Source organism: Crocuta crocuta, unplaced genomic scaffold (assembly GCF_008692635.1).
Source record: "Crocuta crocuta isolate KB4526 unplaced genomic scaffold, BGI_CrCroc_1.0 scaffold340, whole genome shotgun sequence".
In the NCBI taxonomy this organism is placed as follows: Eukaryota; Metazoa; Chordata; class Mammalia; order Carnivora; family Hyaenidae; genus Crocuta; species Crocuta crocuta.
The window spans coordinates 3,637,837-3,649,742 of record NW_027530642.1 but is presented as its reverse complement, the minus strand read 5'-3'; the positions used below and the strand labels follow the sequence as shown (position 1 = coordinate 3,649,742).

The 11,906-nt window shown below is 51.1% G+C and overlaps 1 protein-coding gene across 1 annotated transcript in view; it reads left to right on the top strand.

The window, feature by feature from the left end:
• The first annotated feature begins 3,898 nt into the window (after nucleotides 1-3,898).
• PPARGC1B (PPARG coactivator 1 beta) overlaps nucleotides 3,899-11,906 on the top strand; it is a 43,323-nt gene continuing 35,315 nt past the window's right edge. Inside the window, exon 1 of the mRNA XM_077769055.1 lies at nucleotides 3,899-4,042. Within this exon, the coding sequence (XP_077625181.1) occupies nucleotides 3,899-4,042 (144 nt within the window). The remainder of the gene's footprint in view (nucleotides 4,043-11,906) is intronic.

Sequence of the window (11,906 nt, the reverse complement as noted above, 5' to 3'; positions counted from 1 at the left end):
ACTGGGCCTTATAGTCTGGTGAGGACTTTGGGGGTTTGTCAGGAGCAGAAGTCAGGGAAGGCTTTTAAGTAGGAGAGTGAGTGACTCACCCTAGTCTCTGCTCTGCCTCCCGCTCCCTGGTGATGGTGGCAGTGCCCTTGCACTCCCGGAGGGGGCCTTGGCTCCCTCCTCTCTGTGTCTACACCAGCAGCTTGTGGCCTGGGGATCCTGAACCCATAAAGAATCTCAAAGGTGCTAGCAGGGCTTCAAGAACATCTTTCCCCTCCCCGTTCTTTCAAAGTCTAGTAGATAAACTTGCACAGAACGAGGAAAAGAGCTTTACCTTTTCATCTGCCGGATGGGGGAACACCCCCTTTCCTGGGCTCTCATGTGCCACTCTGGCGCTCGGAGAGGTCGATACCCCCTACTTGGGGAGTGGATTTTTAGTCTGAGGATGAGGACGCAAATTGACCTCCTCAAGCCCTCCAATTACCCGCAAAATCGTGTGTGTGAAGAAGTATGAGCGTGTGGGTATGGGAAAATACAGGATTCATGTGTAACATATAATGCCACCTGGTTTTTAATATATGAGCAAGAAATACAAATTTGGCTTTTTGTGTATTTGTGCTTTGCCAAGCTCATAGTGTTGAATTCACTTGGGGTCACCAGGCTTACAAGGGGCTGCCACTCTGTGGGTTTTAGTTAATGAAAATGGAGAAACGAATTAGTTAACCCCCTCATAATGTCTCCCACTTCAAAGCCCAGGGCCCTGGTGGGCTGTGGGAGAGATGATGCCGGGGGTTCCCCAGGGAGCCCAGCGTGGGAACCGCAGGACCAGATGGGCTGGGAGGCCCCTCCCGGCTCCCACGCTGTGCAGCAGCCCCAGCAGGGGCAGTTGTGGGTTGAGCATTGCTGAGTCATCTCTCCCCCAGCGGGTCCGTGTGTTCAGGCTGACAAGCCAAGGCTTGTGTGACGGTGGCCTGGGTTCTCGGGGACCTGACTTCAGCTTCTCTGCGCCAGGCTGGCAGGTTGGGGGGGGTTCCTCAGCTACCCAGCACCCCTCCACCCACCCAGCGGTCCCGTCTCTGCTCAGAAGCGCCAGGAGCCGGGCCACCATGCCCTGTCGGCTCCCTGGCATGAGGGCAAGGTCATAGTCAGTGCGGGGCAGTGCCGGGCTGGAGATGTGAGCTGGCACCTTGCTGGCCTGTGGAGCGTGACATTTCCTCAAATGCCACAGAGGGGCTGCCTGACCTTCAGTCCCCTGCCAGGACCCCCGCTCTGCCTCCTTCTGGGTTATTTATAACGGTGCTAACAGGCAAAAGGGCTTCTCAGCCGAGCCCTGGCCCAGCTCCCCGTCTCTCCTGCAGCTGGGAAGAGACACATAAATAGAACCAAAGAACACGGACACTGTAGAACCCCAGAGAATACCTCCAGACGGAGTGTGCCAGCTCTTTTTTTTTTTTTTTTAAGGTCTCTGGGACTTTTTTATATTTAATTTTATTTTATTGTGGCAAAATACACATAACCTAAGGTTGTATGTTTTTTAAGTGTACCATTCAGTGGCCCTCAGCACATTCACAGTGTCATACGAACATCACTGCTCTCCACTTCCAGAACTTTTTTGTCCTATGACCAAAGCCAGGTGCTTTTTCATCCATCTCCCGCCTGAGGCCGGCTACCATGTGCTAGCCCCCCTCCCACCTCCCCCTGGCCCCCCATCTCCTGAGGAAATTCAGATTTTGAGGAAACCTCATGACACGTGCCGAGGAAGGAAAGCACCAGGCAGTTTAGGATTGCCACGACTTGATTAGACTGTCCGCGGCCACCCCTTTCAGCAGCATGGGGCAGGCACATTTGCCAGGGCGAACTGAAACCCTCTGCCTTTCTTCCCATTCAGGAGTGGGAACAGGACAGGAGGGGACAGCTGGGTTGCACAGAGAACCCTGAACCTGCTCTCATCTCTTTCTCTTCTTAAGCAAAATCTATTCATTTAGCAAACTTCCCTCCTCCTTTCTAAATAGGGCAAATGTTTTGCTTAGCCGAACGCCACTTCCCACTCAGTTGGACCGCTCACTACCTTTGATAAAAATTTAATAACAATTCCTCACAATGCAGACAGCACCTCAGAGTTTTCCCAAGGACCTCTGCCTCTGAAATAGCACACGGGGCGGGTCTGGGTTAATTCCACGGCAACTAGAGGGCTACGGGTCCCTCTGTAGAGGTGTGGAAACAGAGGCCCTGAGTGACGTGCTCTTGGACGTGACTGATCTCACTTGAGCCATGTGCACATACAGTAACTCAGTGTCTCATCCAGGCTGGCATTAGGGGGAGGCAAAGGAGACGCATGGCTCAGGCACAAAATTAAAGGAGATGCCAAAAAAGTCAGTCATCAAGACAAATCATAGGGTTTTTTTCTTGTCTTCCTTCTTTCCCTCCTTCCACCCTTTCCTTTCCTTTCCTTTCCTTTCCTTTCCTTTCCTTTCCTTTCCTTTCCTTTCCTTTCCTTTCCTTTCCTTTCCTTTCCTTTTCCCTTCCCTCTCCTCNTCCCCTCCCCTCCCCTCCCCTCTCCTCTCCTTTCCTTCTTTCCTTCCTTTCCTTTCCTCCTTTTGGGCTTCAAGTCCAGCATGGAGCCCAGCATGGGGCTTGAACTCATGACCCTGAGATCAAGATCAAGACCTGAGCTGAGATGAAGAGTTGGACGCTTAACCAACTGAGCCACCCAGGCACCCCTGCAAATCATATTTTCATGCAGCATTTAAAAATAATAATACTTGACACCTAAATATCCATGCAGAACAAAATACCAAATCTTTAAATAAAGGCAGGGACAGTAAGAGTGCCATCCAGAGCCATATAGATGCCTGAAGCAAAAGGAAAAACCAGTACCACTGGCCTCTCTTTATTTAGAATTTTGATATTTTGCTCACCATGGGGTTTTTGCATTAATTTTGACTTTTTTCAGAGTGTTGCATTAGATACAATCTGTTTGGATTACTGAGTTTTTTGGTGCCCAAGGCGGCGGGGGAGGGGGGTGCCTCACTTCACCCTAACCCTCGCTCTGATTCTGCCTTCCAATTTCTGTGTGCTACTGTGACAGAACACCTGCCTCCCGGGTCCCCAGGCCTCGGGTCACCGTGTGCCAGGGAGTGTTTCAACCGCCGTTGAGGGTGGCATTTGCTCTCTGCAGTCTATTTTTGTGCTTGCCCTTCAGCGACTGATAAAATGTTGCTCTGGGTACAGCTGATGTGTGGAAATGGTGAGTGTTTGTGTCAGGTGGCTTGTGTGATCGGATGTCTTCATTCTTGACCTCGCAAAGGGGCCTGGAACCGGGAAAGGAAAGGAGTTCTGGGCGGGTTGGCCCCCATCGAGTTGGACAAAACTTGACATCGTTATCTGGTCACTGAGGCTCCCAGGCACCTTGGCCACATCTCGGGGCTGTATGGAGAAAAATGTCCACGTCGCTTTCCTCATCCTTTCATGCACAGTTTACAAGGCACATCCGCTTTATCTCATTTTGTTTATTGAGCACCTACTATGCGCTGAGTATTGTGCTCGGCACTGGGGAGACTATTGGGGGAGGGGACAACGCATAGTTGGATACAGGAAAAAAAACAGGGTTGAGCCCTGGAGAGGCTGGTGGCCACGGGCACACAACAGGGTGAATCTACTTAATGCCTCCGAACTGTTAACTTAAATATGGCCAAAATGGTAACTTTTATGTTATGTATATTTTACCAAAATTCTTAAAAATATTGGGGAAAATGGGAATATCGGGGAATAGAGGGCTAATTGAGGGCACTACCACAGAGCGATGTGACCATCAGAGGCAGACGGGGCCGTCTGTAGGATCCAGTGGTCAGGAGGGCCCATCTGGGAGGGACATTTAACCTGCTGCAGGGACGGTAGGAAGCAACCAGCAATGCGAAGCCGTGCGCGAGAGGAGGCGGCCCCGGGCGGAGAGAGCACCAGCGCAGAGGCCCCAGGCTGGAAACTCAACACGGCAGTTCCCCAGGGGAGGCTGGTCCCAGGGGATGCCAAGAGGCTAGGTGACGCCCCGCAACCAGTAAGTGACGAGCCAGGGCCAGCTCTGCCTCAACAGATCAGCAGATACTGGTACGTGCTTTGCAGTTCGCCAAGCACTTTTCCTGCCACTCTCCTCTGAGTTCAAGAGCCCTTGAACTCGAGTGCCTAGGATTGACTGCGCTCACAGGCAGATGCGATGTGCGGCTCCCACTGTCCCCAGAACACCTTTGCTCGCTCCCTCCCTCCCTCAAGTGGCAGGATATACTCCAAGCTTTTACTCTTTTAAAATCAATAATGCAAGGTACGCCGCTGTGCCAGTGGGGACGTGATGCGTCCGGGATGCAGCCGACGGCACCCTCTGAGGCCTTGCTGTCCAGGGAGGGACATCTGGGCCCTGCACAGCCACCTGCCAGGGCATCTACGAGCTTCTCCACCCCAGGTAGCCTCACCTGGGCAAAGCTGCAAGACGCTTTGCAGATCTGTTTGATAAGGGGCCACCTGAAAGCAACAGGGAGGGGGAAGGAGATGACCGAATAAGATAACCCCCACCCTGGGAGACTTACTGCCTCAGTTTCCTTATCTGCAAAACAAGTCTTTCTACAGAATCTTCCAGCACTCAAGCCCTGCTTCTGTGCTGTTTGTAATCCATCATAAGGATTTATTTCCAGGGCTGGGCAGGCCACAATCCATGTACCATAAGCATCTTATCTGATGAGAGTGGGAACAGTAGCTGGGGGTAGCCAGGTGGGGTGGGGTCTGGAGAGGGGAATTCGTAGGAAAAAGTCAGTAAGAGCACAAAATCATAAAACGTAATAATGAAGCCACATGACATGTGTGTTATTTGCAGGGTTTTTTTTTTTTTAAATGTTTTATTTATTTCTGAGAGAGAGAGAGAGAGACAGCGTGAGCAGGGGAGGGTCAGAGAGAGAGGGAGACACAGAGTATGAAATAGGCTCCAGGCTAGCTGTCAGCACAGAGCGCGATGTGGGGCTTGAACCACATGAACCGTGAGATCATGACCTGAGCCGAAGTCGGACGCTTAACTGACTGAACCACCCAGGTGCCCCGTGTTATTTGCAGTCTTTTGCTGCAGGGCTGTTTGGGCACCAGCACTGAAATCCCAGCCCATCTCTTGCACAGGCCACACCCGCTGTGCCGGGGCTCCCATTTCCAGACTAGGGACTCATTCAGTCAGACCAAGAATTTCTAGTACCAAACGAGGTTGGGAAGGAGCAGAGCTGACCCAGCCCGCGGGAGTAGAAGTGTGGATGCCCTAGAGGGCCCTCCCTGCGGCGCTGGGGCACACTGTTGTTACAGGAGGAGATTAACAGTGTTGGTGAACGTGGCCGGCTGGCTGGGGAGCTCCATCCGGTCACTGGTAACTGGTCACCCTTCCTGGATGGCTGGGTCTGGCCCAGCCTCGTAAGCCCAGTTTGGAACACTAGAACCCATTTTGCTCGCTGGGCTGGAGAACTCACTCTCACCAGACCTGATGACCTTCTGTTAGGCAGCTGTATGGCCAGAACTTGGGTGCCAGTGAAATGGGCAGACCGTCCTTGAGTTGTGCTTGGCAGGCCTAGGGCCAGATGCTTCCACACGGGAAGGACCTTGAGTGATGATAGGTCGAGGTGCTTAGCTTTGAGTGTTTTTGTCGGAGAGCCTTTCAATGGCCTGGTTCATCTACGCTCAGGGTGTTTGTTCTTTTAGGCTGGGCCCAGAACCCCTCTATTTTCTACTTGTTCTTTCTGGAGCTTAACTTTGTGTCTGAGGCTCCCTGAGTCTCATTTCAGAGGATGCTGTAAGGATTTCTGTGTGGACCAAGATCAATTACTCTTCTTACTGTTCTCCTCGAAGTCTCCTTAGGAGTTTTGTACTAATTTGGAAGACAGTGGGAAGATGAGATTTTTTTTTCTTTTTAATGTAAGAGAAATGAATTAGTCATAACTTTTTCATTGATAGGTGACAGACTCCAGCTGGCATGCAATCTGAAAAGGGAACTTACTCATTCATATAACTACAGAGTACAGAGAATAGACTGGCTTCAGGCACAGCTGGATCCGAGCGTTTAAACTATTTTATCTGGACGCTCTGTCTCTGCTTCTTGGTGTTGCATTCCTTGCGTCAGTTTCATCTTCAGGCATGCTCTCTTCCCAGGTAGTGGCAAAGATGGCTGCCAGTCTCTCCAGAGTTAAATTCAATCGGCTGAGCCCCTTTGTCCAAATGCTCCAGCAAGTTCTTGGTGTTCACTCTGATCCACCTCTGAACCAACTCCAGCGCCGGTTGTGGTTACTGGATGAAGCATTTGAATTAGCTAGACTGTGCTGACCTGGCCTGCCTGGGTGGCGGGGAGGGGCGGCTTCCCCGGGACAGACCCGTAGGCCGCCACCGTGAAGAAGGGGAATGAGCGGAAGGCCCGCCAAACCTGAGGTGGGAGGAGAAGAAAACGTGTATAATGAAATGGCTTTTGCAGGAACTTGATAAATACCAACTGTACTTCCTTCTTAGAGGGCGAGTATGGGCAGAGTTCGAGGTCTAGACCAAGCCAGTTCTAATTCATTAGTAGTGGCTACTAAGGCTCTAAGCCTATTGAATAGGCTTGGGGCTCAGCAGGAAATACAGTTGTGTTCAGTTAGTGGTATCCAGCATGGTTAGGAAGGCAGGAAAGGTGACTTCACTGCCAGGTACCTGCCGCTTGGCAGCTCTCATGGCTGGTCTGGGCATTCCTGATTGCAGTTTAAAAGAGAAAACTTGCCTCGAACCATCAAAGACAACTTATTAGCAGTGGAGGAGGCTCTGAGCTGGTAGTAGGGTGCCACCCTAAGTACCATCTTGTACTTAGAGCATCCAAGATGGTGGTCAAGAGGTCTGCCAGGCCTGGATAGGGGCCCTGCTCCCCACCATCCCAGGCAGGCCTCTCTCTCCCTGGAGAGAGCCAGTGTGGTCTGGCTGTCAGAGCAAGGGTATTCCTCCCACAGAAACCATCAGTGATGGTAACCCTGGGATCGGGGAACTGGTGGAGGTTGAAGGAACACAGGGTTGGAGAAGCTGGTAGGTTGAACCAGTAGGTTTAAGGACTGAGGGGATGGGTAAGAAGACAAGGTCAAGCATCGATCCTCTGAGAGCCCCTGTTTTTCTGTCACTCAAGTGGGGATGCTGACCGCTGACCACTTCCTGTATTTGGGAAGGTACTGATGAGACCATAGCTGTGAATGTCACTTGAAAGTCACCTGTAGGTGCTGTTTCTGTGACCACCATGTACGGGGCGTCTGATGCATGCTAGGCTCCCACCCTATGTTACTTTATCTTAAGAACCCTTATGAGGTAGGATTCTTTTTATTATCCCCATTTCTCCAATAGAAACTGAAGCGGCCAAAGTTATGTCCTGACCTCAAAGGATTCGCGTTAATAGCAAAGCCAGGGCCCAGACCTTTGTCTGAGCTGCTTTCCATTTCAAGACAGTATTTCTTGCTCTACCTCTGTCTCCCCTTCAGTAAATTCATTAATTCATTTATCTATTAGTTAAATGCTGAGTTCTACCTAGATAGTTCCTGAAAGCCTATGTGGATTTCAGAGACCAGATTAGTACAGAATTGCATCAAATGCTTGATTGAGCAAGAGGGGTCATAAAGTCTGTCTGTTTGATGTTCTCTTTAATAGGAGGGGCAGTGGGGACTGTGAGGGGAGGTGACATAGCGAAGTGCACACGTGGCAAAGGACGCGTAGTGAGTGTGGGCAGGCCCAGGACCCAAGCTCTGTCACCACTGCCTCCCTTTCCCCTCCTCCTGCTTCCTTCCGCTCAGTAACTCAGAGAATGTGCTCCGGGGCCAGCAGTGAAGCTTGACGATTTGCTGATTGCAGTCAGGAAAGTGGAGCCACCAATTTTTCCTGAAGATGCATTCTTTCTTAAGCAGGGAATCAATTTCCAACAAGATACACAGGCTTCCAATGAAGCCACTTATGTGAATCTGTACAAAACACCATTAATCCACTGCTAGGGCCATTTATCTCCCTGGCTTAGGGCAGCCACAGCCTTTTCAAATCGGGGGTGTGATGATGCTGAAGGAATGGGTACAGGGGGCTCAGCAATGGGAGGGGCATCCCACAGCAGTGGTGTGAACGGACTGATGGTGGAGACCAGAGGGGGCTATATGCACGAGATTCAGTGTGTGTGGCCCCAGACCTGTTTCGGCGCAGCCGTGAACCCACCACATAACCTGGATCTTTCTCAGCCCTTGTCTGAAGCTCCACCTTCCTATCTGTAAATGGGAATAAATGATTCTTGAACGTTGCTTCTCACTTTCAGAAGCAAATGCCAGGCAATGGCACGGGCTTTGCAGGGAACAAAGAGACTTGGCTTGGAATCTCAGCTTCACCTTTCTGGGACCCTGAGTACCACTGTGGGTTGAGTTGTGTCCCCCAAAAAATGGTGTTAGAGTCCTGACCCCCCAGTACCTTAAGAATGTGACCTGATTCGGAGATAGGGTTCCTACAGAGGTCATCCAGTTAAAGTGAGGTCATTAGCAGGGACCCTAGTCTGACATGGCTGGTGTCCTTATCAAAAGGGGAAATGTGGACACAGAGACAGGCACCCACAGAAGGAGACGATGGGGGAGAAGGTCATTCACAAGCCAACAAGAGTGGCCTCCAAAGGGGCCGCCCCTGCCAACACCTTGAGCTCAGCCTTCCAGCCTCCAGAACTGGAAGAGGAAAAAAAAAAATTCTGCTGTTTAAGCCCCACCCAGCCAGGGGTGCCTGGGTGGCTCAGTCAGTTAAGCGTCCCACTCTTGGTTTCGGCTAAGGTCATGGTCTCACAGTTTGTGGGTTCGAGCCCCACATTGGACTCCGTGCTGACAGCTCTCGAAAAGAAATAAATAAACTAAAAAAAAATTGGGCCACCAGCCCGTGGTGCTTTGTTACAGCAGCCCCGGTCCCCGAATGAGAGTGACTCTGAGGATCTCTGAGTTTCCTGATTAGTAACCGGGGACAATGACATCTGCCCTGGAGGGTTATTTTAGGAATCTGATGAGAGGATGCACATAAGGTACTTAGCATGGCCCTTGGAGTTTGGTAAGCGCTCAGTGATAGCAGTGGCTGGTGGTCCTGTGCTGTGACCTCCCAGCTCTGCTGGTGGGGCCGCAGAAGATGGCTGGTAAAGAACAAGGAGGCTCCAAGTCAGACCTTTCCAGGAGAACTGGGTCACCCAAGGCACCCCTTCCAAAGCCTGTCCAGATATGCAGAGGGCCAGAGAAATCACTATTGATGCAATGTCTAATGGTTTTTAGCTAGAGAGTGGCCTCAGCCCTAATTGCCAAGGCCGCGAAGCTGAGGTTTCTTTATTTTTATGTCCTGGGTACACTTAGCAATATGCCGAGCCGCCGTGGCTAATCAATAAATGCAGCCGTCACGGCCATTCTATGGGTGTTTTGTAAAGAGGCAGCATGGTTTTGATGGGAAGGACACTCCCTGGGTGACCCTGAGCAAATCTGTTGTCCTCCTTGGGCCTCAGTTTCCATATCTGCAAAGTGAAGGAGGGAGAGTGGCCTGGCCAGGTGTCCTTACGCTGCGTTCATGAAGACCTAGAAGTATGAATTTCTTGCACGCACACGCATTGCTCAGGCGTATTTTATGGGTAGCGTAAAAGCTGTCCGTAGCTTGCATCTGGTTCTTGAGGGGGCCTCTGACTCTCAGATGGCCCACAGTGATTGTGCTGGACAGCCTCTCAGGGCGTCCGATTCCTCGCCAGCCTGGGACTCTGATTTTAAAGTGGTTTTGAAGCCTCAAGAAGGAAGTCCTACAGGTGTGGCTTCTCTGAGTCACTGGGATGAGACGGATTTGAGACGTAGAAAGAGCTCCCCAAGGGGCTGAGGGCTTTGCTGGCTGATGAGACCCCAGCCGTCCAGCGCTCACGTGCCTCTGCTTTGGCCCTCCTTCCCGCTCCACAGGCGCTTGGTGCGCCCAAGGGTTACCCCCCAGCCCCACCACCTGTCCCTGTCCTGGGCGCTACATCCGCCTGCTTCCCTGCTGGCCCCACCCCCATCACGCTTGGAATAAAACCCAAATCCCTTCCAATCCTCACCTGATCCGGCCTCCACCTGCCTCTCCGAAGGCATCTCTCCCATCCCCCCCTCACGCCCCAAGCTGCAGCCTCACCAACCTTTGGTCAGTGCCTCGTGCTCTAGGCTCAGCCCACACTTGGGTCTTTGCCTGGCTGGGCCCTCTGCCTGGAATGTTCTTCCCCACATCTTCCACCGCCTGACTCCTCCAAGTCTCCACTCGATGTCGGCTCTTCTGGGGAGCCCTTCCTGACCCACGCTATCAGAGACTTTGCTTCCCTCTCTTGCTCTCCATCAGGGCACCTGGCCTGTTTCCTTCATGGCGCTAACTCAATCTACAATCAAATATGTATGCGTTTTCTTCCCTGCCAAGATGTCGACTTGTGAAGGAATCAACGGATTCTTTACTTTTTAAAAAATTTTTAATGTTTATTTAGTTTTGAGAGAGGGACAGAGTACAAGCAGGGAAGGGGCAGAGAGAGAAAGGGAGATACAGAATCTGAAGCAGCTCTAGGCTCTGTGCTGTCAGCATAGAGCCTGACATGGGGCTCGAACTCACGGACCACGATATCATGACCTGAGTCAGAGTTGGACGCTTAACTGACCGAGCCACCCAGGCGCCCCAGGACTAAACTGAGTGTTACACGTCCCAGCGCCTGGCTCATAGTAGCATTTAATAAATGCTGGAAGGCACTCACTAGCATGGCTAAAATTAAAATGCCTGTGACAACACCCAGGGCTGGGAAGGGTGTGGAACAGTTGACACTCTCGCACAGCTGGTGAGCATGTACTGTGGTACATACAGCAATTTGGGAGAACAATTTTGTCGTTTTTATAAAGCCACATACATTTATGACCCGGCATTGCCACTCCTACATATTTACCCAAGGGAACGAAAAACATACCTGCACACAAAGACTTGTACACATGTATTGCAGACGTGATCACTCACAGTCGCCAAGGACTAGAAACAAACCGATCATCCATCTAGAACAGGCACCTACTGCATCCCACAGTCTGACGGGACAGAGAGGAGAAGGAAGCCGCCGTGGCTGAGAGTCGCCTGAGTGTTCCCTGCGGCCGAGGCAGCTGGGCATGACCAGAAGTGGTAGAAATCGATCCCAGGGTGGGGGTGGGAGGGCTTGTCCCTGGAGACAGAGGCTCACAGAGCACCATGGTACCCTTGTCAGAGCAGGGGACCAGCCACTTAAGGGAACCTGGCCCTGGTGCTGACCGTGGATACAGGATTCTTGCAAAATGCCAATTAAGACATTTGACCCAAATTCAGATAAAAGCCTTTTTCCTGTGTCAAGTTGAGCTAATAATATACATTTGTTCATAATTTATGAGGCTTAGTAAGTGGGAACAATTAAGGAGAAGGCCTGTGCAAAACCTATTTCTTTTAAGTGTCACATAGGCGTTTTTTTCGTTCTATAAGGCAGTTCTACCCTCTCTGCCCACCATGAAACACTGTTGGCATTATTATTTTTTTTCTATTTTTAATTAAAAAACATTTTTTTAATGTTTATCCATTTTTGAGAAAGAGAGTGAGAGTAGGGAGGGGCAGAGAGAGACACACACAGAATCCAAAGCAGGCTCCAGACTCTGAGCTGTCAACACAGAGCCTGACGTGGGACTTGAATTCACAAACCTTGAGATCATGACCTGAGCTGAAGTTTGACACTTAACTGACTGAGCCACCCGGGCACCCCTGTTTCTTTCTTTTTTTAATGTTTGTTTTTGGAGCACCCGGGTGGCTTAGTCGGTTAAGCGACCAACTTTGGCTCACATCACAATCTTTCAGTCTGGTCTGTGAGTTTAAGCCCCATGTCAGGCTCTGTGCTGACGGTT